At 39.8% G+C, this 26,981-nt stretch overlaps 1 protein-coding gene across 3 annotated transcripts; it reads right to left on the bottom strand.

Moving 5' to 3' along the window:
• Positions 1 to 411: 411 nt before the first annotated feature.
• VWA5A (von Willebrand factor A domain containing 5A) lies at positions 412 to 26,939 on the bottom strand. Of its 3 annotated transcripts, none has more exons than XM_058544949.1 (18): positions 26,878 to 26,939; positions 24,129 to 24,186; positions 23,809 to 24,011; positions 23,296 to 23,518; positions 22,999 to 23,174; positions 22,594 to 22,708; positions 18,456 to 18,625; positions 18,122 to 18,210; positions 17,774 to 17,918; positions 17,255 to 17,334; positions 12,050 to 12,164; positions 11,203 to 11,367; positions 10,823 to 10,923; positions 10,308 to 10,561; positions 7,192 to 7,320; positions 5,011 to 5,093; positions 2,017 to 2,143; positions 412 to 1,471 (listed from the first exon to the last, which is right to left on the bottom strand). In XM_058544949.1, exons 2-18 carry the CDS (start codon positions 24,169 to 24,171, stop codon positions 1,392 to 1,394), a joined length of 2,298 nt encoding a protein of 765 aa, XP_058400932.1. In that variant the 5' UTR covers positions 24,172 to 24,186; positions 26,878 to 26,939; the 3' UTR covers positions 412 to 1,391. The 3 variants fall into 3 exon arrangements, with proteins under 3 accessions (XP_058400932.1, XP_058400931.1, XP_058400930.1); XM_058544948.1 differs by having other exon boundaries at positions 5,011 to 5,141; XM_058544947.1 differs by lacking the exon at positions 7,192 to 7,320 and adding an exon at positions 7,376 to 7,516 and having other exon boundaries at positions 5,011 to 5,141.
• Positions 26,940 to 26,981: the final 42 nt, after the last annotated feature.

Raw genomic sequence — 26,981 nt, forward strand, 5'->3', positions numbered from 1 at the left:
CCAGTTAACTCAACAGCTTAACAGAACTCAGGTCTAGGACATCCCCTACCTCAGTGAACAGATACTGAGGTCCTGTTCAGAATTCTTGAGTATTCAAGATGAAAGTGATAATAGAGTTCTAGTTTAATCCCTTAGTTTTACAGATGGGGATACCAGGCTTCTGAGAGGTTAAATCATTTGTCATCATCACATAACTATTTAAGTGTACGGTCAGGATTCTAATAGTAGTTTTCTGGTCAGTGTCCTTTACTTGCCTCATATATGAAAGGAAATCAGCCTACAACAGAGGATATGGGGACAGGACACAGTATGAATAGTGGAGGCATCAGAAAAGTTGGGAGGAAAAACAAGGGATAATAAAACCAATGCAGGTTCAATGAATATATCTATAAAAGATCAGATACAACAAAGTACAGTGTAGATATAGTCATTTTAATATTGATACAACAGCATTTTAGAGGACAACAACATAAAATGGGGTCATTTCCACTAGGACAGAGTATGTGGGACATAAGGGTCAGAAGCAATTAGAGGGAGCACCTTTCCTCCTCACGAGGTGAGTGATACAGGTTCGGGTCTCAGGTAAAACTGCCTTTAGACCTGCTTTCCCCTTTATTATACTAGATCAGAGCCTCACTTAGAAGCCCCACGGTTTCACGCAAGGACTAAGGATTCCACTATCACCCTCTTACTAAGATGTTTAATGATTAAGGAGAAACATCTGTCTCCAACAACTACAACTCAACCCAAGCCCCTTAGGCAGTAGGAAGAAAGGCATGTAATATAGGCTAGCAAAACCCAAGCGGAATCCATCAAGAAGGTCGCCGACAGTGCCAACTCTCACAGCAGACCCCTTGAGTCTCTTTCTTTGTGATCTTGAAGTTATATTGATCCTGATGTTGGCTTTCAACCTCCCCTCCAGCTCTTCACCCTATCTAAGAATAGAAAACTGTATAGCTCACCAGTCTGGTCCTGATAATTATATAAGACCAAAAGTGAATAGCCAAATATGATGCAGAGAATTCTCTAATTCAGGCATTTCCTAACATCAATACTGCAACCTTTAGTCTGCAGTCCATGTTACCTGTTTTTCATGTTGTCACTCTAGAAAACCTGGGAGGAACGTTACTGCCTATGAATTCTTTGAATTCCTCCAAGAAAGGGAGGAGATTCTGGGACCACTGACACTTGGCTGAGGGTACATGTTGGGAAAGGAAGTTCATATCCAAAGGGAACCTGGAACGGACAGGCAAGGTGGGGTGGGCATCCTTTACCTTTATGACAAGAAACTGACAGGATAGGTGTAAAACACAAAACACATCACAGCAGAAGAAAGAGTAAAGAAAGGGACAGTAGCATAGGAGAGGCACTTGTTTTTCTGGATGATATCCTCAAAAGGTAAAGATGGCAGGATCCACAGTTGATTTCAGCAAAGCAACAGCAGCTTTCACAAGCACATGCATGATGGAGCCTGTTATGAGGAGAAAACAAGAGTTAGGGCTGAGGGACAGCCATGAGAGCAAATGCTCTTCTCCTAGTCTCCCCTAAACTTCCTGATCATCTCCCCTGAATCCTGCTTTTACCTTTCCTCAATGCCCCTGACTTATCTCTTCCTACTACCCAGATTCCTTTTAGTCTTCTCTGGTCCCAGACATACACAGTAGCAGTGAGATTATAAACATCTAAGTCCAGTCTTATATACTCAGTACAGGATTGAGATAGTGAGTAAAATAAATGCCACTTTATGTATGTCCTTCTCACAATTCACACTCCTCATCCCCATCCTTTTCCCGCTTTACTCACCTCTCCCCTCCCCCAATTTAAGATTTCACACTTATGCTGCCAAGGAAAGAACTATCTGAGAGACGAGCAAAGGTCTGAACCAGGATGGTCAGGGGAGGAGACTATGGGGATTCTCTCTTGGTCACCCTCTGTCAGGCCTAGAGGCTCAGTGCCTGAAAAGATGACTAGCTTCCTAAGGAGGGAAAGAGATGAGTCTTAGGATTATGCTCCTACCTGCATGGAAGCGAATCCAGGCCACCGCTTTCCTTTCCAGAAGCTCCCATTCACACATCGAGTCCTTACCATTGGTATGCAGCCAGAGCACTGCCAGGACTGTGGCCCAGCTTGAGGAATCCACATTCTGAACAACAGACAGAGACTTCTCTGAAACCTCCAAGTTAGAGCAGGACGCCCCTCAAGGAGATGCAAAAAGCTCCACTCCCTCCTCACTTAGCATCCCTCAAACTGCTGCTAAATGGGATTACCTGGTCTCTCTTTACTGCTCTACGATTTGCAAGGCATAATGCCAGTGTCTGAACCTCAGGGCAACAATCCACTGAGTCTTAGGGTAGAAAGGTCTTAAGTTTTAAATCCAGCATAACCACCAGGACAGTGCTTGAAACTCCTAAAACATCTCCAACAAGGATTACCCAACTGTGATAAGAAAAACACATGCATAGTTGCTTACATATTTTATAAAGTACCTTCATGTTTTTTTATTTGAGTCCTCACCAAAAAAAAAACAAAAAATGAAGAATTATCAATAATCACTTTTTTTATTTTTTGGTGAGGAAGATGGGCCCTGAGCTAACATCTGTTGCCAATCTTCCTCTTTTTGCTAAGGAAGATTGTCGCTGAACTAACATCTGTGCCAATCTTCCCCTATTTTTTGAATGGGGGAGGCTGCCACAGCATGGCTTGATGAGCGGTGTATGGGCACACACCCAGGATCCGAGCCCACGAACCCTGGGCTGCCAAAGTGGAGCATGCAAACTTAACCACTACCTCACCAGGCTGACCCCAATAATCACATTTTTAAAAGAGAAAACCGATTCGTACAAAAGTGAAATGATTTGCCCAAAGTTAGGCTCTAGCAAATGACAGAGCTAGGACTGGAGGCCAAATATTCTGATTTGAGTCATATTGCTCAATAGAAAGTCTCAGCTATAGAATGGAAAATGTTCTTCCGTGACTTCTCGCCCACAGCTCCCAACTTTAGTTTCTAGAGTGAACAGATCAAGAAAAGTTCCTCATTTATATCACGACTTTTAAAATTTGGAAACAGCTATCATGTCCCCTCTGAGAAGTCTTGTTTCAGATCAAAATTCTCAGTTCCTTTAATTCTTCCTTAAGAGGAGTGCTTATGTCAAAGCAGGAAGAATCCCCACGCTTGTTCTCCTAGTCTAGAAACAAACATCACAGTGATTTTTAACATATATCTCCTTAAATGGTCACATCTGGAAATTCTATTACCACAGCCCAAAAATACATGAGACATATAGCTTTTCTGACAATTCTGTTCTTTCCACTGATCATGTTACAAATATGCAGATTCATATTGTTTATGGTCATCTAAAATCTCTGATTTTCATGGGCAACAGCTCTTAACTCATTTTGCTTCTATTCTCTATTTGTATAGTTGAGAATTTAGAATCAAAAACAGTATTTTTATTTCTACTAAGTTTTTTTTTTCCCCCATGGAAAATTGCAAGTCACTGTTCAAGGTCTTTTGGGATCCTGATTTTCTTGTCTAATACTCTATTTCCCAGTTTTGTCATATACAAGTAGGAAAGCACTGGTCTACATTTTCACATAAATCTTCATTTAAAATATGTACCCCTAGAGAATTCGGAGCCTGGTGGGTCTAAAATGCTGTTTCAAGTTTGAATAAATTCATTATTCAGTGCTGTGGGTTTTCAACTAGTTTGCACTCAATCCACATACTCATCATTAAAAAAAAAATTCAAATTCCTTACTGAAATTCAGATACACCAGGGCTCTTGATTCCCTTGATTTACTGGCCCAGTTACCATGTCAAAGAAGGAAATGTTAGTGTGACACGTCTTGTTCTCAATGAAACTAAGTTAGAACTTCACGATCCTTGTATTTTCTTCTGATTGTTTATAATTTTAATTATTTATTATTTGTTCTACAACAGTATTTTTCAATAGAATATAATGCTAGACACATATAATTTTAAATGTCCTAGTAGCCACATGTAAAAATGTAAAAACAAAGAGGTACTATTATTTTACTAATACATTTTCTTTGACCTAATATATTCAAAATATCATTTTAACATAATCATGTAAAAATAATTGTCAATGAAATATTTTACATTCTTTTTTTATATTGTCTTTGAAATCAGTACGTATTTCACAATTATAGCACACCTCAATTCAATTAAAAATTTAGTTCCTCATTGGCATTAGACACATTTTAAGAGCTCAAGAGCCACATGTGACTAGTGGATACCGTACTGGATGGTGCAGTTATAGGATATCGGAAGTTTATTTAATCACCTCCCATATTTTGAAAATTCAGAATGACACTTGTCTTTCAGGCTTTTGGCATTTGTCTGATATTTAACAATTTCTCAATTAGAAGATTTAGTATTTACCTTGAAATTCTGGAACGTAATTTGTCCTCGTTAGCATACTGGAACACATTTGAAATAATTAAGTCATGCCTATTAATACTTCACCTATTCTGACTTCAATGACATTTTGCTAATTTCTGGAGTACTTCCTTTTATACAAAGATGTGGGTTCTGAAGACAGATAATCCTAGAATTGAATTCAGCTCTGCCACTAATGATGTGGCTGGGTAAACTCAGACACATCATTACACTTCTCTGGGCTTCAGTTTCTTCATCTATAAACAGCAACATGAATAGGATTTACCTTAACTAATTGTTGTGATGAATAAATAAGATCATGAATGTTAAGTGCTTAGCACAGTGCCTGGCACAGAGTAATTGTTCAATAAACATTAGTTATTATAACTAATATAACTATAACTAACCCTACTAGCTATACCATTAGTTTCTTGTTCTTTCTGCTCTAACACATCCAGAAAAATCTTCAGCCTCTATTTATAAGAAATTAATTTAGTCTATGGCCTCCTATATTTTCCTTCCTCTGGTGAGTCATGATTCATCCCAATTCTCATTAATGACTCCAATCCCTCAAAAACATACGTACTGCTTTTTTCTTCTCTGAATCTCACCTTGACAGGGAGTGCAGCCAGTATGTCTTCCAAACTCATACCGAGGGCCATGGCCAGACTTTCATTCAGATCCCAGGAACCATCTGCCTTTTGGAGGGAAATCAGCTGCACAAGGTGATTATTTCCAAAGACTTTGGGGGAGAAAAAAAGAGAGAGGATGGGGAATTAGGGAGCTATTGGCCCCTTAGCACACCTGAGAGAGACAGGTCTGAATTCAGGGACAGGCTGTAGTGATAGCACAGAGCTAAGCAAATCCTACCAAGATCTCGATTTCAGTCCTTCCCCTAGGAGACATGCATTTTCTCTGTGACAACGTAGGCCACCTGAGTGAGGGACCGACTCTAGGGGAGCTGCATTTAAAAATTCAGCAACAGGGGCCGGCCCAGTAACATAGTGGTTAAGTTCGCATGTTCCACTTCAGCAGCCCGGGGTTTGCTGGTTTGGATCCTGGGCATGGACCTACTCACTGCTCATCAAGCCATGCTGAGGTGGCGTCCCACACAGAAGAACTAGAAGGACGTACAACTAGGATATACAACTATGTGCTGGGGCTTTGGGGAGAAAAAAGAAAGAGGAAGATTGGCAACAGATGTTAGCTCAGAGCTAATTTTCCTCCAAATAAATAAATAAATAAAAATAAAAATTCAGCAACAAGAAAAAGATACGGGTACTAAAGAACCCACAGGATACTGCTGTTTAAAATCTTATCCATTCTTGTTGAAATGGTCTTTAAAACTTCAAGTATATTAAAAAATTCTAGACAAATACAGCCTGAATTTTAATTATCAAAAATTTCAAAACAAAGCAGATATAACTGTCCAGCAGTTAGCAGTCTACCTCAAACAATAGTCTAGTGTTTGTCTAATCCTGGTGGTGTGAAAATTACTTAAAGACCACACAATTTTCATAGAAACTATCTCACACTGACTTTCTATCATACAAGATGATGTACTTAAAGCAACTTAGAAATTAGTAGGCTAGAAAAACATTTCTACTCCAATGGGGAAAAAAAAAATCTAAGGCTCTGAATTTCAACAGCATTAGTTTGAATCTCAGCTCTGGTAAGACTCAGAATGCAATAGTTATTTAACTAACGGGAATCTCAGCCTTCTCTGTAAATTGGAGACAATAGGCCTAATGCATGAGAAAGAATATAAAGTACTGAGAAGGCCTCTAAGTGGCTCACCACAAATAGTAGTTGCTAATTCATTCACAAAAACCAGCAGCATAACACTGCTGGGTAATTTTTCTTTCTACTTTGGTAAGAGGAAATAAGAGAGAAAGCTCAGAGTGGGGATATTCTAAGTTACTGGGATATTCTAAGTTACTGGGATATTAGGACAGCGTAGAAAACCCACACAGACTGAGAACCTACTCTGTGGATAACATTAAGGAGGTTCTCATGACAACACTATGAGGTGAGAAGTTGTGCAGCTGAGAGAACTAAGGCTCTAAGAAGTGAATTAATTTCCCTAAAACCCCACAGTAATTGGGAGTACACCGATCTGAATCCACCTTAGACCTCGAAGCCCTCTCTTTAACTAGAGCCTAGGGAGAATGGATAAGTCGAGAATAAGTGGCAAAGAAGATGTTTAAACAGTTAAACAATTGTACACCACAAACTCTTGCTACAATAATTGGCGACTAGAAAGAAGTTGCTTTAAAGCTTGTTTTAGTAGAAAAGGCATCCCTTAGTGGTGAAATGTACTTTGACTCAATCTGTCATGTACATGAGAAGCCCAGTTGCTTGTAACACAAGGCAATGACCAAGGAACACCCTGGTGACAGACAGAGTCATCAGATAACATCAGGAACGTCTATCTTTAAACCCAACTTGTAAAAAGACGACCAATGCAGCAGGGGACCAAACAAGGCGGCAGCAGAGTTCTGTAGGAGGAGGGCCCCAGCCTGTAGGTAAAGTGTGAGCTGAGATGGCAAAAGCAGTTTGTTTAACTGGGACTCAACCCAGACTCCACTGGGGTAGGTTTCAAGGTCCTATATTGTAGACTAATGAAGCTGTGCTGGCTCTGGCAAATGTAGGGAGCGGACAAATCTCACCCTCTGCTTGATGCTCTTCAAACAGATTACCTCCTGGGTAGAGAAAGCCACAAGATAGCAGAGCATGGAAGATTAGATCTTCAGTCCCCATAGACCAGAGAAGAGAACTGAAATCCACCTCACCTGTATGGTGAGTTTCCAAGTTGGTCTCGCTGGTGGAAGAACAAGCCCTTTCCATCTCAGGAGAGGTCTCTTTGAGAGGCATGCATTTCCTCTTTAGTCTATGACCAAGAGCTTGGGTTTTATCTAATCCTATATGTGTGACAGACAAACACTGGTGAGAAAAAGTCCCTGGAAAGACGCTCACCTAGAGAGTACAGGCCCTTGTTAATCATGGGCTTATAGGGATCATGACCATTCCGCTGGTATGACATCCTCGAGTAATAAGAAGTGCTCCTCGTGGGCCGAGATGCAGGAGGACGGTAGGAGGACGAGGTCTTTGAATGAGCTGAAAAACCAGTACAGACATTGACCTGAGGCTCCCTCTGCTCTCTGTTGTAGGCGAAGGGCCCTGATAATGTGAGACACATACCTTCCTATCCATGTCAGCCTCTGTCACCATCTTTATTGTGCATTTTTTCTTCTCTCATAAGCCCACCTCCTACAGACACCCTCACCCTCTGAGCTCTTTGTACTGTGTCCTCTGGAACCCTTGATACATGATAATGATCTTTCCTGCATCTTTAGTTTTATTACAGGAGGCTTCTTCTAACTATTTATCTTAACTTTAAAACTAATTTTTCCTTCCAAAAAAACTGTTCTCTCTCTATCCCTCCTTTGGGAGGGATAGAGGTATCCCTTGGTAGTTGCTCAAGGTATCACACCCTAAGTACCCAGGTTTGGGAGGTGGGGCTGGCAACCTCATCAGTCCCAATTGCCATATGCAGATCTTCCACCCTTACTGGATTACCTTCCTCATATCCTCACTTCTGTCAACCTCCAACCTCTTTGTCACTTCCCATCATTCACTGAAGTACCTGAAAGCTAGATCATAGACTTCCACTTCATTGTGAAGCTGCCATCATCTTGACAGATTTCAGTAGCCGTGTAGATAACCTATCCAACACCCTAATTCAAAGCTTCTTAACTTCTTCAAATCAAATGGCTTCAGCCTCCATCCTACTTCAGCCATTCCCTCCCAAGCCAGGACTTTGTTATCTACTGGAATTGTTTCACCTGTCAAAAAAACCCTGCTTTTTAAATACAATATCCAATTTTTCCAGGTTTCTAACTCAGAAATTCCTATTTTACTTGGTTTTTGACCTCATTAGGACTTCTAAATCCTAGTCTCCTCTGCTTTTTTCCTATATATCAACTTTCATCTTTACTCTCTTCTCCATTTAGACTAAATCTCAGGTCCAACACTTTACTACACTCTTATCAACATCTTCAATTCCATGTCCCTAATTTCCTTTAATCACACCTGACTGGCAAAACCCCAACCTCAAAATGGAGCCAACACTCTACTCCCTTCATTCTTATACCAAAGCTACTGAGTACTGCTGAAATGAATCACACAAACCATGATTCCCTTTAGTAGTTTGGTGCCACTAAAAAAGTCAAGTTATCAAAACTAACACTCCTTGACAAATGCTGTTTCTCCTTGGGCATTTTACTCTCCAATTGTCCACAGTGGCTATTTCAAACCCTTTCCTCAAATTCTCTATTGTACCACTTCTAGTCTCATACCCGTTAGTTAATCTTACTGTCTCTTTCACTAAAATTATAGAAAAACTATCAGACAAAAACTCCAAAAACTTGCCTCTCAGCCTATGAATCTAAAATCTAATCCCATCAAGTTTCGTCTACTTCCTGGCAATAGCAGGAGAATGTCCTAATACTTGTCCTATTATAGGCTAATCCGTCCACTGCTGCTCTAGATCTCACCCTCTCTCACTTCCTCAAATACCCTACTCAATCAGCAACCCTTTTTCCCCCCAATATTTTCAACTTCTCTATGGGCACTTTCTTGTTAGCATCATAACATCCTCAAATCTCTCCCATTCTGAAATTTTAAAGAGATATAACACACAAAAAACCACCTCAACTCTACAGCCTCTTCTATAGATATCACTCTCTACTCCTTCCCCTTTTCAGCTTAACAGTTATAAAAGGTGTCTATACAAGCTGCCCCTCATTTCCCACCTCTCATTTACTCCTTAAAATTCTCTGATATGGATTCTTTCCTGATCTCAGCCAATGAAACTGCTCTTGATGAGATTAGCAGGACTTATTTGGTATTAACCCAATAGTCTCTTTTCAGTTTTTACTTTGACTTCTCTGCTGTTTCTGATACTTTGATAACTTCCTTTGTTTTATCGTAGTTTCTTTTTGTTTTGAGTATGTAGTCACTTCTTTTCTTCCTATTTTATTCCTTTTTATTCTGGTTTGGGGATTCATCTGCTACTCATCCCTTAGATACTGGGTATTCTTACCCCCTTTTTCATCTCACTTTATACCTGTCCTCTGAATAATCTCATTCATTCTCATGACTTCAGTTATCACCTAAATACTAAATATTGCCAAAGGTATACCTTCATCGCTGACCTCTATTCTGACCACCAAACCCTTCTTTTCCCTTTCTACTGGACCTCTTCCTGTGGATATTTCATAGGCAACTCATGTTCAAAATGCTCTAAAAATAATTCAGCAATTTACCCCCTAAACTTGAGTTTTTTTGTTACTCATTTAAATAAACGGTACCATCATCCACCCAGTTGCACAACTGGAAATCTAGGCTCACCTTGAAGCCTGCCTCTAAAACTAACATCATCCATTCCCCTCCAGCCGTGGAATCTTGCCCAGGGAATTTCTCTACCTGATCCTAATCCTCAAGCCTCTAATATCTATAATCAAGCCTGCCTGTTTTATGCCTGAGACAATCCCAGCAATCAGCACCCATTCCCTAACACTACCAGGTTGTTCATCAGCCATCTGTGTAATCATTAACCATCCAATTATCAATAGGATAAATCACCATCAGACTTAGACAGTGTGACTACTCATTTGTATGTGTGTTTTCTTTGTTTTTTTCCCTTGAATTATTTTAAATCTCTTTGTCAATGAGATATATTCTAGTTCCCTAAAACAGAAAAGTTTATCACCAGCCAGAAATCTTAGATGTGGAGAGACAAGAAAAAATGCAACTTAAGGACATTTCACAAACTTTTCCCTTAAATGATGTGTTCACATACCCAGAACCCCTTATTTTATATGAGTTTGAATGGGGTAAAACTCACCACCTTGATGACATCTTGATAGCACAGGAAAAGCACCGCATAGAATTGGCCTTGGAATGTCCCTATGAGCCAGGGGCCCCTGAACGGGCTTGTTGAGATCCTTGTTGATGGCAACAAAAGCTGTGTGGGAGCTTATGACTCCACACTCAATGCTGACTTTCAACACGTCTTTTTTATCATTTGCTGGAGTCTCCCTGAAGCCCATGTCCTTGGTCTGAAGAAAGGACTTGGCAGCAAGGCGGTGAATAGTGAAGCTAAAGGAAAAAAATTCCTGTGACTTAGCAAAAAGCACATATGTGCCAGTTACTCAGGGACCTCAAAAGTTAGGGATGGCAGAAGGAGGAAAAAGCCAGATACGGGATAGATAAGATTTGACTGGGTTATAAAGGAGAAGTGATTGTAGGGAAACAATTAAGCTCAAAATTAAAAGAAGGAAACCAATGCCTAAGGATAGCAGAGACAAAAAAAAGAAAGAAATAAAGAAAGAAAATAGCAAAGGAAAACTGAATTCTCACTTGGCATCGAGCTGGGGTTGTAGAGGAAATGTCACGTTATTCTCAAAACTCTTGCCCTGGAATGTGTACTTGAGGCAAACTTCTCCTGTTGCCTCTGCTGGCTACAAATAAGACAAGAGTAGAAATAATGGACGGGAGAGATCACCAAGAGAAAGGTCAGAACTGGGGCAGCTCCCCAACACAACACATTAACATTTCTGACTAAGAACCATGTAGCTCAGGAAATCAGAGACCTGAAATGATGGAGAAGGGGGCAGGCTCGCTCCACCTGGAAGTGCAATCTCTTGATGAGACTCCACCAGCTTTAATGAAATCGTCCAGAACAGAGTTCAGGGCAGTAGCTACTCTGACTAAAGGTATAAGCAAGAATGAGAACTCACCGGTATCATCCCAGTCAACTGGGCATAGACGATTAACCTCTGACCCCTAAAGATGACAGTCTGTTCTGGGGAAAGCATTTTAGCAGATAGACCCTGAGGCAAATCCCAGCTCAGAGAAACGTCCTCGACCACAGGCTGTAGAGAACGTTTCAGGGCCCTAAGAGCCTGGTGGAGGAAAGAGAACAAAATAAGCACAAAAAACAATAATGGCAACAATAACTACTACTAACTGACGATTTATTATGCACCAGGTGCTATGCGACACGATACATGCTGTGCCTGTTCCTTAATACTGTATTAGGAGATGCATACTATTATTCTTGCTTTATATAAGGAAGCTAAAGCTGAGAGATTTAACAACATAAGTGCGAACGAAGGAAATGTTTGGGAAAGGAGACCCTGGAGAAGTAGAGATAAGAGACGGCACCAACCATGAAAGAGGAACTTAGAAATATAACCAAAGGTGGAAGATATCTTCCTTTGTGCATACTAACCAATTGGAATATCAGTTTACTGCCTCTTCCAGCACACACCTACAGTCTCAATCATGACGGTCAAAATTCTTAGTTTCTCTGTTTCTGGTCTTATATACAAAGCCCTAACCTCTTCCAGCATCTTGTCCCTGGGGTTCCAACTACTAGGACCAGAGGCCATTTCTCCAGAAACTACAGTGGGTCCCTTTTATATAAGACCAAAAGAAGCCCCACTAAGTATACAGCCCAAGGCCTTGGGGATATAAGAAAATGAACCCTGGAGACAAGCTGTTGCCTCTGCCCTTGCAGCAGTACCCCCCCTGCTCCACACTCGCTCTGGACCACCACATCAGGATACAAAGCCTGCCCCTCACCTTGGACTGTATCCTCTCCTTGCCGGTGATAAATTCTGAAGTACCCCCTGCTACCCGAGCAATGCCTTTTATTAGGCTGGTGGAGGCTCCTTCTCCAATACCAAATGAGAAACATCTGCAATTGCAAAAGGATAAGAGATTAGAGAAAGGCACGAAAGAGTGAAATTACAAAATTAATACATAATGGTCAGAAAATACATAAAGAGATAGTCTACTTCATTGACCAAAAGTGTAATAGCTACCCCTTATTGAGCATTTTCCGTATTTCCGGAGGCCCAAAGCCCTAAATTAATGATGCAATTTAATCATCGCAAGACTCCTAAGAGGCAGCCTTGTTTCATTTTGCAGATAAGGAACCAAGGCCCAAATAATTTAAGAAATCTGTCCAAGATCACACACCTACTAAATGGTAGAGATGGCAGTTGAGCACTCATCTGTCTGACTACAAGACCACTCTGGCAAAACATTACATATTATACTGATTCTAGAAGCAGAAAAAACAAAATAACAGGACCACATCCTCATCAACTGTATTAATAATCAATCCAAAGAATGGATTGATCAGAAGGTAGGAGAATTAGGGAAAAACTGACACTATCATCAGCGCTTGACTAACATTGCACTGGCAAGGCCAGACTCAGGGTGGGAAAGAGTGCTTCCTGCTGTCTAACTGGAGAGTTCTCTCCCTGTGCTAGCCCACGTGCACCAAATAGCTTTTTAATCACAATTTGGCTTCCCAAATAAAACTGTCTATAAACAGAAAATGTGTTGGTAATACTAATACAACCATTTTTAGAAGGTGTGACAGGGATAGTTCTCATTGTAAATTAATACACTGGAATTTTGGCTTATGCATCAGTCTCTTTTGAGTTGAGTTAGTGTGATTCATCATCTCCAAGTCTAGTAACATCAGCATGAGGATTAATGTTCTAAAATTGTAGGGCTAAGAACAAGATTTCTAATTATGGTGACCTAACTATGACAATGCTCCCTAGGGACCACAGTCTTTATATTTTCTTGATATTATCACCTTTAAATGTCCAACATGATCTTTGAACTGTAGCCTATGTTCTTTACAACTTATAAAGGGCTTTTATGTATATGTTTAAGTGTTTTTATATATAAAACTAAAGCTAAAAAATATATATTGATGAATAACTGTATGCCTAGAACTTATGTGATTCATGAGGATGATAATAAGGATAATAATGGCAAAAACTTATATAGCACTTATTTTGTGCCAAGCATGATTCCTAACACTTTACTTAGGTATACTCTTTTAACCCTACAATAAAAACATAGGTAAGTACTATTATTATCTCCATTTTTAAGTGAAGAAACTGAGGCTTAGAAAGTTTAGTTGATTTGTCCAAACAGCTGGGAAGCAGAAGAACTGAAATGTATGACTTCTGACTTAAAGGATAATATCCTAGAAGAGTTCTGCTCATAGCAATGCCAGAGTAAGTTGTTTCAAAACCAGTAGAGAACTAGAAAAGCTGTGTACAATATTTTAAATCATCTCTCCGAAAACATCAAAAGGCTACCAAGACAATTGGAATCTATGGTTGAGACCTGGGAGAGAAGGGAAGCCAAGAGAGATGAGCCTGGCATCTGGTATCCCTTTACACCATGAAGCAAGTGCCAAGTACAAAACAGATGGCTGAAGGGTTGCAAAGCTAAGCAGTTTCAGATTTCGCCTTTCCAAAGAGAAGATGTCCTGTAGACACCTCAGGTTTTTTCATAAAACCCTGTAGAACCACACTCTAGGGGTACAAGTAAATCAGAAATAAACCATCTGTCAAATAACTGAAACTCATTAGGCTCTAACTGGACTAAGATTTTCTGCTTCTAGTCTAGCAACCTGTCAGAAGAAAAGAATAAATCCTCACAGGGAAGATAACATCATCTAGAGGCTCAAAGAAATTCTATAACATTTCACATAAAATATCAGACAACTAACAAAGAAATAGAAAATCCCCATATATTGAGGAATTATACACTATACTTCTGAATAACGTAGGCTTTAAAAAGAAATCATAATTATAATGAGAAAATATTCTCAAGTGGATGCCCGTGGAAAATGACATATCCAAATCCAGGATTCAGCTACAGATATGCTTAAATTTATAGTTCTAAAGACATATATTAGAAAAGAGAAAGAAGTCTAAAAGTCCACTACCTGAGCATCCATCTCCAGATGTTAGAAAAAGAACAGTCAATAAACCCAAAGAATTTAAAAGAAAGAAATAACAAAGATAGAAGCAAACATTATTGATATAGAAAACAATCATACAATAGAGAGGATCAACAAACTTAAAAGTGCTGGTATTTTGAAAAGATTATTAAAACTGACAAGCATTTAGGGCAAGGAAAAAGTAGAGAAGGCACAAATAAGCAACATCAGGATTGAAAAGGTAATACTACCACAGATTCTACAAAATTTAATAACATCATAAGGCAATACTACAAACAATTTTATTCCAGGAGATTTGAAAATTTAGATAAAATATACAAACTTCCACAAAAAGCAAGAACATAAAAATACGAATAGTTTATTTCAATTAAAGAGAGTTAAAAACCTTCCCACAAAAAATGTTTCCTGGCAACTTCTAGCAAACATTTAAGACAGAAAATCTTTCAGATAGTAGAAAAACAGGCAATTCTTCTGAGTTTATTTTATGATGTCAGCATAACACTGATATCAAAACCCGGCAAGAATATTATAAGAAAAGAAAATATATGTCAATATTTCTCAAGAAAATAGATTCAAAAATCCTAAACAATTATTAGCCAATTGAATCCAAAAACATATAAAAAAGGCTAATAGGTCACAACTAATTTGGGTTTATTTCAGAAATGCAAGGTTGGTCTAATATTTAACAATAGTCACTATAATTCACACATTAAAACAATAAATGATAAAATCATACACTTATCTCAATAGATACAAAAAATGCATTTGATGAAATTCAACAATCATTATTTAAAAAAAATTAGAGAAAAGAATTCTCAAAACAGAAATAAACGGAAATTTCCTCACTTGCAAAAAAAACTAAAGAAAACAATCACACTTATTGATGCAACGTTGAACATGTTGCCTGAAGCCCAAAGTAAGACAAGGACGCCAGCTCTGACCACTTCTACTCAGGTTTGTGCTAGAGGTCCTTTCCAGGGCCACACAGAAAGGAAGAAAAACAAAGATATAAGGATCGGAAAGGAAAAAAATAAAGCTAACATTATTGCAAAAAGGACTATCCATAGAACATCTAAAAGAATATACAAATATCCTATTAGAATTAATATCTAAATTAGGCACAGTTATTGAATACAGGTCACTGTAAATTTAAAAGCTATTGTAAATTGTAATCAATTTATACACAGAAACAAACATCTAGTAAATAAAATGTTTAAAAAATACTATTTAAGGGGCTAGCCCCATGGCATAGTGGTTAAGATCAGCACACTCCACTTCAGCGGCCCGGGTTTGGTTTCAGGGCACGGACCTACACCACTCGTAGGTGGCCATGCTGTGGCAGTGACCCACATACAAAATAGAGGAAGACTGGCACAGATGTTAGCTGAGGGCAAATCATCATCAGCAAAAAAAAAAAAAAAAAAAAGAAAATACTATTTAAAATAGCATCAAACACCCTGGAAAAAAATCTAATGAAAAATGCATGAAGACACGGAGAATTATAAAACATTACAGACAGATTTTGTGTGTATTGTAAGATTAAGAAAACGAGTCAATTTACTGATTTTGTGGGAAACCAGGTTTCTCACCATGGAGGAAAGAAGACTCAAATATGGAATAGGAGAAAAAAAGAGAAAGAATCTTATATTGTTACCTTGGAAGTAGGGCTATTAGTACAAATTTGTGTTTTTTAAAAATATTTGCTAGTTCTGTCTGCTGAATATCCCTAGAATCAATAAGAGCCCAGTAGCAGAGTTACACCTAACACTCAAATATTGACTTCTATTTATTTTTTTCACTAAAAGGAACAAGGTACAGGGATGGGAAAATATAGGTGAATCAGAAATACTTTTTTCTAAGAAAGAAAGGAGGTCTTCATAAACCAAAGAGACATATGAAAAAGACAGGAGCAAGTTAGAAGGGGCTCCCACTGGCCAAATCTGGAAATTTTGAGGCTCTAAATGAATAATCAGGGTAATATATCTTAAAAAATTGAAAAATAATGAAGGAATAAAAAAGTACACATTTATATAACAAAAGGAAGGAAGGAGAAAGAGAAAGCTCTTCTTTACAGTAGGATGTTAAGTAATAAATATGTAAAAGATGACAGAATTTTAAAATCACCATTTTATTTGGGCAATAAGCAAGAGTGAATGTTAAAACAACTGAGTAAACATTTGCTGAGAACAAGACGTTTACAAAATCTGAAAGTTATCATCAGATACAACCTTTAATTAAGTGGTCAAACTTATCACGAGGCCCAACATTACTTTTAGAATATTTCTTTCAAAAATATTTAATATTACTGAATTTAAACAAACAAACATAAATGGAGATTCGACAAAAATAATTAGCAAGTGTTCTTTCAACATCAGTGTCATGAAAATTAACTATGCTCCATGCAGTGTAGACACGAATCTCAACATCCCGCTGAGGGAAAGAAGCAAGATACACAGAAACAGTTACACTGGATAACTCATTCATTTTCATTCAAAAACAAGCAAAAATAATCCATGGTGTTATAAGTAAGGAAAGCTATTTCCGTCAGAGAGGAAAACGTGGTAGTGATTAAAAATGGGATGTGACAGAAAAGAGTATAGATGGAGAGGTAACGGTAACATTCTAGTTCTTGACCTATGTGGGAATTACACGTGTTCACTCTGATAATCCATCCAGCTGCATACTTATGATTTGTGTAGTTTTCTGTATGTTTTATTTTAATAAAAATGTTTATAGTAAAAAAAAATCTTATTAGATTCTTGTTTTCACTGTGATTTAGAGAGAATAAGCAACAATGATTTTGTTGTGTTGTTGATGTTATTTAAAAAATTACTTTTATCTTTTAGTAGAGAGGGAAAAAATGATATAGAAAAAAAATTGTCAGCTGGTAAAGCTAAAGGTCTTGAATCATTCTGTCCTCTAAATGGAATGTCAACACTGGTATCATGTGGCACTAGATTACAGGTGGCACTACTTGGTCAAGTCACCCAGAAATGACATGCTCGTCATACCTGTGCTTCAGACTGTTGCTCCTAACTTCTTTAATTACACTAAATGTGTCGGTAACTTCCCCATCTGTAAAGACAAAAAGCTGCAGAAACAAAGAAGACATTCTTCAAATCTCTGTGAAGTTCGTTTTTTAAGATACCAGAATTTGCCCTTAAAAACCCCTACTATTTCTTTCTGGAGACTCTGATGCATCTTCAGACAGGCATGAGACCCCTAATGTTCCACTGTCACCTGCACTGCATGGTCTGTTCAGAACCCTGGGAATTTTCAGCACCTCCTATTACTAGCTTCATCTAAAGCTTTTGAAGCACTCTAGAAAAAGAACTTCCACCGTGTACAGCATGGAGCTAAGGAAGAAGAATTCTATGAAAGGCTTCTTATCTTTTTGTCTTTATTACATGATTGAAGATTCTCAATTACGTACCATATTTCAATGATCCTGCAATGAATCTCTGAGCTATGGATTCTTGAACAGAGATTTCATTCTCTGTCTCTTTCCATTAGCTCTGTTCAACTCTTACCTGCAGGGGGTGGCCTGGGATCGAAGTTCCCCTGTAAATGGCCTGGAGTGGTGTCAAGATTTCTGTGCCCCCTAGGTCAGCCTGCATAAGCTTAACTCTCCTCAGTGCTTCCTCCATGGTATGCTGACTGTAATTCACACTGTTCCTGAGAAAAACAAACACAGCCAGTGACATGATAGCTACCGGACATGGCCCAGTATTGAGTTCCTGAACTGTGATACACCCATGGCAAACAACCTTACCTGAAACCGCCAATGGCAAAGTCAATTCTGCAGTAACCCCCTTAACAAGCTAGTCCTTTCTTTAAAGTATCTTTGTGGATTCTCTATAGCCTTTCTACTAACTTACGGAAAGAATGCCTCATAGGAAGATCCAAATCCATAGATGTTGAAATAACAGCCTATAGGCAAACTCTTCAGCAGTAAAATCAGTGTCTCCTGAAGGAAGAGAGTATGAGGAGACAGAGTGAGAGGGATCCTCTCAGACACACAGACCCTGCCCGTCTCATTCTTGAAGGTTTGGGCCTTCATCTCCTCCATGCCTCCAGGCCCTTATGTCCCAAAGCTAAACTGAGGTGGTCACGTTAGCTGTAGCTCAGGTGGGAACAGACGGACCTGATTTAACTCCTGAAATTCATCCCCACTTGAGCACGTGACCAGAAAAAGAAAGAAACTAGTTTTACCTTGGCTGCCTCTATGCGCAGCTGAGATTTATCCTGTTTACTCATGGGGCCCTGCATACTTCCTGAGCGGTCCATGAGGAAGACAAATTCTCCACAGGTAGTTGGTGGCTGAGCTTCTGGGATATTTGGGTAGAAACTCACCATCGCAGATGGATCTCCCATCAAACAATCTACTCAGAAAGGATAAGGACACTGTAAGACAAAAAGGAACTCAAGAATCCTAAAGATCTCAAGAATCAATTGTAGTGAGTTACACAGGGAGCTAAGAAAACCCAAATCTAATATAGAGTTTGATCTTTATACTCCTATCTGCTGGCAAAGAGTTCGAAGTGAGTTATAAACATATAAAAGATATAGAAGAGGAACACATATAAAAGAGAAGAAAGAAGGTAGAGGTTACCAGGCACAAGCAATAAGTAAAATATCATAATTGGGGGCCGGCGTGGTGGCGTAGTGGTTAAGTTCGCGTGCTCCACTTTAGCGGCCCATGGTTTGCATGTTCAAATCCCAGGCGCAGACCTATGCACTGTTTATGAAGCCATGTGGTGGCAGGCGTCCCACATATAAAGTATAGGACGATGGGCACGGATGTTAGCTCAGGGCCAACTTTCTTCAGCAAAAAGAGGAGGATTGGCAACAGATTTTAGCTCAGGGCTAATCTTCCTCACCAAAAAAAAAAAAAAAATCATAATTGAATGCTAGTTTCCTAGCAGCTAGGCAAATGAGTGAAATACATTAAGTTAAAATGTTCCAGCATTTGCCAGAAGAGCGAAGCTATTTTATTGGCAGAGAGATACTTTCTCTTCAAAACAAATCAATGGGGAATTTATCACATGGGTCCTTGAGTCTTTAATTACAGCCTTCAAAAAATGACGCTCATGTGGACATTCTTATGTCAACAATTTACATGAGATGAGAGTGTAGTAAGTGTCATACACACCAAGGAAAGTCCATCTGCTTTATGTATGAAGCACTTACTGATGCTCTCCAGAACAAAGAAAGAGAAGCACTGGGATGTGTGTCAGACTCGAATAGCATAATCCAAACGATAGTATGGAGGAGACCATGGGAGACTGGCCCATGTCACCAAGATGTCAAAGCCATAGCTGTGATTTTATTTTGAGGAGCAAGAGAAATCTGATGCAGGAATTGAAATGTTAGTATTGACACAGAGATGAAACGAGAATGGCTGGGTTATATGAACCCTAGTTTTACAATTCAGAGAATATAAGAGGACATAGAATTAAATTCTAATATCCTATTTTTATAAAGTGATTCCAGGTTATAGGTTTAACTTCTCTTTAGCCCTGGGATTCAGAGTGATTACAGGACCTGCCTCAGTTTAATCTTTTACCCATGGGACACCCCAAAAACCAAACTGGCTTCCAAATAAAATGGGTGTGGCTCAGCAAATGTTTGATAGAACATTAGTTCAAAAATAACTTCTACACAATCCAGATCTCTGGATATCTGGGGGAAGAAGAGTAGCTATCTTAACGGACAAAGTGGATTCCTTTCCATTCTGAGAGACAGCTGGTGATAGTGGGACTGGCACTGTACTGAGAAGGCAGAAAGGCTGCCATGAGAAGGAAATGAGTTAATATATCTAAACTGTTTAGAACACTGTCAGACACATACTAACCACTATATGTGTATTATCTACTATAATTCTTATGCCTTGGCTCAAATTACTTTCACTTCCATGAGTCTCAGCTTCCTCATTTCTAAAGGAGGCATTTCAAACCCTAGCAAGTTCTTCTGCTTCCTAGTCTCAGTTTCCTCACCTGAAGAATCAAGGTAGTATGCTTACCTCAGGATTATCTTAAGGGTTAAGTGATATAATACATGTAAGGAACTCAGTCTAGGGTTCAACTCAGATTAAGCTTGTAATAATAATTTTATGAAATTTCTCATAAATTTTGTTATTATGAAATTATTTTTATTCAGTTACAAATATATTTTTTTAAAAAAGCATCATGTTCTTAATATGGTCAGTATACTCTAGGTTTTTAAAAAACATATTTTGTATTTTCATCATGTAGTGGTATGCTTTGTTCGGCAGAACTCTAAACAGTTTTAGTGAGCCAAGTTGCCATTTGTCATTTGTTTCTTTGTATGGATGGGAATAGCAAGTCATCTTGACCAAACATACGATCTGGAAAGGAAGATTTGAGTGGCCCTTCTGGAAGGAATTCACAAGATTCATAAAGGCTGCCCCTGATGTTCCCCTATGGCCTGCAGAGCTGGTCACAGGGAACATATGAGGAAATCTGCACAGGACCCAAGGCAACTTCTTGGAAAGAAAGGGACTGAGATCTCAATCCTTATCTTTTAAGACCCAACATTATAAAACTTTCTCTGGTGGATTAAAATAATCCTGACTGAACACCAGGTCACTGTTGTGGGAGTATTTCATGGGGGAACTTACAGGAAGGAAGGACAAAACCAGGTAACTAACGTACAAAGATAGAGCATGTGGCTTCAAAGAAGAGGGGATGGAGCAAATCTGGTTGAGGCTGGGAGCCCCTCTAATGACTTTAGCATGGACAGCTTGCCCTGAGAAAAAATGGTTGAACAAGTGAGGGCAAACCAAGGAGTTCAAATTTGTGAGCTTGAGTATGAAGCTACCTTTGCCAAACATTACCAAAGAGAGAGAAGGATGGCCTATTAAAGACCAACTACAGGGAATTGTCTTCACAGCAGTTGTAGTTATAGAAGTAAGAGCCTAACCCAGGCCATAACATTTTGACTATGACTGTGCCCAAGGATGCTCCCATGCCACTAATGTGGACAATACTTCAGAAGTGGCAGTGTCTCTCCGGTTATGCTTCATGGTCCCAGCAATTCAAGGGCATGGCAGCCCAGGAAGGCCCCAAGAGAGCAAGACTGACATGAGTTACACCAGCTACAATGACAAGGAAAAGTACACATATATTAAGGAAAATTTAGAAAATAGGATAAATTAAATAAATTAATGAGCTAAACCTAAGAAACTAAGCTAAGTCTTAAAAATTAAGAAACTAGGGCAGGATGAAAAAGCTCTGGAGATGGATGGCGGTGATGGTTACACAAGGTGAATGTACTTAAGGCAACAGAACTGTATACTTAAAAACAGTTATGAGATTTTATAATTATTTTTAGTTACGATTTAAAAGTTATGATTTAACGAGCTATAATTTAAAAAAAAAAGAACTCCAGATGAGATTATATGTAGGTGTGATGAATCAATCAATAAAAGATATTTATTAGATAGAAAAAAAGAAATTAAGATGGTAAACCTAGTCTTAATCTAATCACAACAACTACTTGCATATTTCCTGTGTTTTTAAATGTTTTTCCCAGTGCATAAGTTATTTTTTTCTGGGCATCTGTCTGGGTATAACTTACTTTTCTTTTCATTTTAACTACTACTTAACATTCTTTGGAAGACTTTTTCCATATTATTTCAATCTGTCAATGTACATTATTTTAGCAGCTGCATATTAATTAATCAAGTATACCAAGCATAGTGAATTTAGCTATTGTAAGACATTTTGATTGTTTACTAATCTTTATTATTAAAATGGCAGAGGACATTTCAGTGCATATTTTTACTTATATTTACATTCATTTCCTTAGATAAGATTCTCAAAATTGGAATTGCCAAAATGAACATTTATTTTGACTGACACCTATGTCCAAATTTCTTCTGAAAAGTTTGATACCAAGTTATTTTGCTTCAAGCAATCAATGAGAGTGCCAAATTCACCACTCCTTTTGAAGCATGAGGCATTATCAAATTTGGAAACCTTCGATAATTTGAAAAGTGAAAATGTCACATCATTATTGTTTTTTATTTTGATTTGCACTTGTCAAGACTGATCATTGTCACATATGTTTGTAAACTAGCTGTGTTTCCTCTTGTGAATTATTTGTTCATGTCCTGTGTCCAATTATCTACTGATCTACTTAAACTTGCCTACAAGACATAACTACATGATATTCATTGAACCTAACCATTTTTACATGCCATAGTGAAGCTATTTCAATGTTTTACCCACTACTGGATAAAAAAATAAAAGAGTGAGGGTAATTTGAGGGTAATTCCAAGACAAGAGTTACCCTTTAGGAGGTATCAATAGAGGGAGAAAGAAAATACCTGGCTTCGTTTCAGGCGTCCCCATCTCCACAGCCACACTGGGGGTATGCACCTCACTGTAGTAAATCAGGAGCTCCACATCTCGATCAAATTTGTGTCCATCAGCCAGGGAAACCTGAGTGGGGAACAGGCAAAGGAGCCATGTTAGAATTATCACACTTGCTGCCTGGGGCTGGGGCCAGAGCTGAGGGCTACAGGCATCTTCTACGAGTGAGCATGGTCAGGGGCAGCAGCAAGAATGGAGAGAAGGCTCTGGAGATTCAACAGAGATAAAGAAGGAACATAGTGTGATTCCCTCTGGATTAACACAGAAAAGTTAGGAACATTTAGGAAAGACTGAGTGAGGAACAAGGTCAGGACAAAGAACAGGGGTGCTGGCAACAACAGTGCTCTCTTACTCATTACCTGAGCAGAAGTCTTATCATCTCCCTGGTACTCAATAGGACTCAAGGGGCAGTCGGATTGGATCCTCTCGATGCCGTGCTGGGAACTGATGGTGGCAACCAGGCTGAGTGTGTAGGGCAGGTCCTCCAAAGGGACTACAGGAGTCTTCATATTAAGGCAACTGTTCTCAGGCCATCCTACAAAAAGTTACTTTAGTTCTGTTTTCCCTTTCTACACTTTTTAGCACCCATACAACCTTGACGAGGTTTCCCCAATTATGTTACCCAACACTAGTATTCTAAGGGAGAGGATAATCACCAGAGAGACAGTATCGAGGGTTCAGGATAGCTGGGAGCACATAGCGCAGGGCCCCATCTGCTTCCAGGGGCAGCTCTTGCACATACTTCAGGGTGAGTGCCACCTTTGATCCAGGGTGAAGGTTCCCCACATTGCAACAGAAGACATCCCTGGAGCTCATGTCCTCCTCCAATAGGAAGGCCTGGTGGCCCTGGCTGATGGCATTCTCATAGTTGGTGTGGGCCTAAGGAGAAAAGGGAAACAAAGGTGGTCTCAAAGGTAACATGGTTGATGAAGAAATGAGTGGTACAGAAAACAAAGACTCGTAGGGAGGGACCTTGTTGGTCTTCCCCAATTCACAGCTATACTTTGAATGCCTCTGATTGATTTTTCCCTTCAAATGATTTTAGAAAAATAGTGGTTAGAGGAGTGTGGAGGAAGAGCATTCAAACATCAGCATTTTTGTGAAGCTGCATTTGCTAGGGATCCTAAAGAGTACGCATTAAGGAAATAAGAAGGGAAGAGATAAAGTACCTTCATCTTGTCCTGTAATTCTGCCATAATTTTCTTCCCATCCACCACAGCCTCGAAGCTGTAGACAGCTGAGTCTTCATCCATGGGGAACACAAAGAAGGCCTCCAAAGGAACTTTCTCCTCATTCTCATAGTTTAAGGTAGCAGACACACCAGCCACAAACTCACAAATTGACAAGGTCACAGAGATGCTCTTCAGTGGCACTGGAGATAGACGAGTTCAAGGGATCAACACATTTTAATAGAATGCCTCCTGCAGGCCAGGCACTGTGTTAGGTGCCAAAGATACAACGGCAAGTAAGACTCACCAATCAGGCTTACCTGGCTCCTCTTGGTGGGTTAGGAGGCCACAAGGGCGCACCATGGCGATGTAGGGTTACTGGGGGAAAGACACATCATGAACAGGTGACACGTTAGGGATTATCTATTCAAATACTAGTACCTTATGTGCTTTTCTCTGGCATAAGTATATATTCAGAGGGTTAATGATGGAGCTGGGAAGGAGAAAGAAGCTGAAGGAGATAAAGATGCCAATAGTAAGAATCCTTTAAAATACCAGACCCAAGTGAGGAAGCTGTAAGACTCACTAAGTACCCATTAAACAGGAACTCTCTAACACATTCTGAGGCTGGTTCAAACACTAGCTCCACTTTGAAAAAAGTGTACTTGATATACTACTCCTTAGGTATATTGATAAAGTGTAATTAACCCCTCTGAACCTCAGTATTCTCTTTCTAAAATGAAAACTATACTACCTGTATGTCCTATATGCACATATGAATTAATATATGTGAAGTCCCTAGAAGGGTGCCTGGCCTATAGGAAGCATTTAATCAATGATGACAGACCTAAGTATTGTTCCTGTTATTGTTGTTACTGTTGTTAAATAGACCTCGGCTGTTGCTTTGGATCATGCTGTTCAGAGACCTGCACACAACAAGCTACCTGATTCAAAATGGACCCCTGCAACTTAGATCATTTATCTTGTGACTTTTCTTTTGGGGCTCATAATTGCAACCATTGTCTGTTTCCTCTGTCGAAAATATTCCAACAAATATAAATATCACATATACAACATGTCCTCTATTTTATTTCAGGCCATCCTAAACATATCTTCCAAATTTTATTATAATCTTAGACAACCATTTCACATGATATGGTAACAAACACTTTATGTACTTAGATTATGATTTACATTATGATTCTTTTATCCAGAGAATCAGCAGGTGGGTCTGGTCTTAGTCACTGTCCCTAATACCACTAGAAGCTCCTCTCTGACCATTCTGAACTGAATCATTTGTGAGCTTGCCTCTCCCTGTCCTGTCAAAGGCTGACCTGAGCTGCAACCTCCAGCAACAATGAGGGGTATTCTCATTGAACTTACACCTTAAGGAGCTAAAAAGGAATTGCCTGGTGCATAAAGAATGTTGAAGAAAAGTGAAACTGATTTCCTTATCCAGAGTCCCAGGAGCCGATGAGTCACTGGGAATCACAACCTGCACTAAGCATCCTACAGGCGAGAAAAACATGTGGGCTCTTGAGATAGGCAACTTTCCTTCCTAGAACATGCCCTCCATCAAGGATTCTGAAGCTTTTGGCAAGACTATTTCTAGTTTCTGGACCTCTGTGCTCATCCCAAACACCATTTAGAACATCACACCCCACCCCAATCCAAAGCAATGTCCATGTTGCTCACTCATTTGATGGAAATCATGTTTCTTATACACCATGCTCCGTCCCCACAAATCATCGCCAATAAATCAGGCTTTTCGTTCCATGTCTATTTTTATTTTGAGGATTTGAGTAAAAACTGAGTGTGGCAAAATGGCTCACATTTGATAGAAACACTGAGGGCAGTAGCAGCTGTAGGGAGAGGAGAGGATGCTCAGGAAGAGTTTCCATGCAGACACTTGACTGGTAAGTTGTCTGGTAGAACAGGCTGGTGCTGGGGGAGGGAGGAGTTTCTAAGAACACCAGCAGGGAGCTTAAAGCAGGAAAAGGACACAGGACACAGGAGTACAACAGCTGAAGAAACTGTGTCAGCCTACCAAAGCTCTAAGGCTCAGCAGTACTCACCAAGGGTGGCTTTCAGGTGAAGGAGACAGAAGCAGAGCGGTGTCTCCCACAAGGAAACAGCCTTCTTTCCTGATTCTAACCCCAGAAGAAACCCCTCACTGAGGAAAATTTGCTATTCTGCACCCTCTCTCCCACCACTCCAAAGACAAACTATGCTGGGTCAGAATTAGTTCTCTGTCCCTCAGGATGCATTTCAGAAATGCACCTAGCAACAGGTAGGCAAAGACTGGTCACAGCAGCTGAACAGGTCAAAGCCTTGAATCTGAGGCAGCTGGGAGAACAGAGGGCAGCTCACAGAGCCAGAAGGGCTGCGCATCAGGTGGACCCTCAGGGATCCAGGAGTGCTGGGACCTAATCGCTCAGCGACACCGGAAGAGGGAGGAGCAGGGTGGCCCAGTGGGCCACACCCCTGCAGCCTGTTGCGTGGGAGAAGTGGAGAACCCGGGATCCAAACAAGCAGGCGATTTGGGTGCGGAGTGGGGTTTGGATAGAAACCGAGAGTGATTTAATCTTTTAATTTTCAGTCCTAGGTTTTCAGGGTCCAAGTGTTAACAGATGGGATCAGAGTCAGTCCCTTGCATTTCTATAAAGAAGAGCTGAGGGGCTGCAATCCGACCAGGTTGGCGGAAGGGGGGCTTGAAGCTCCATTTCCACAACATAAAATTACATAAAATCGAGAAAACATCAATTGTCCACATGAAAGAAAGAAAGAAAATGAAAGCAAAAGGAAAGGAAAGTAGGAAGATGAACCTTGAGATTGTTAGGAGATGGCTAAATCTCCCTTCCAGCCTCCACAAAGTTTCCCCTAAAATGCCAAAACTGCAGAAAGCCCCCGTATCGCACTCCAAGACTGAATTCCCCACCCCTTGGGCTTGCAGTTTAAAGAAGCCCCAACAGATCTGGAGACAGAGAAAGGAAGGAAGAAAAAGCGGGTCTTAGTCGCCAAGGGTAAGAGGTGGAATCCAGTCCGGGCCCCGGCAGCCTGACCCCCTACCTTCTGCTGTAAGTCCCAGCGCTCCGAGTCCCTGCAAAGACAAAATAGCTGCAAAATTTCCAGGACGACCCACCCCCTTCTAGGGACCGTTTATAAAGTAGCGA

This window comes from Diceros bicornis, chromosome 7 (genome assembly GCF_020826845.1).
Source record: "Diceros bicornis minor isolate mBicDic1 chromosome 7, mDicBic1.mat.cur, whole genome shotgun sequence".
Lineage (NCBI taxonomy): Eukaryota > Metazoa > Chordata > Mammalia > Perissodactyla > Rhinocerotidae > Diceros > Diceros bicornis.

Excerpts from the sequence above, each read along its gene's own strand:
- VWA5A (XM_058544947.1), bottom strand. The coding sequence starts at position 24,171 with ATGGTGCGCCCTTGTGGCCTCCTAACCCACCAAGAGGAGCCAG. Across the intron at positions 24,012-24,128 it reads AACCCACCAAGAGGAGCCAG|TGCCACTGAAGAGCATCTCT; the intron begins GTAAGCCTGATT and ends GTCTATCTCCAG. Across the intron at positions 18,626-22,593 it reads GACGCCTGAAACGAAGCCAG|ATTGTTTGATGGGAGATCCA; the intron begins GTATTTTCTTTC and ends CTTTCTGAGTAG.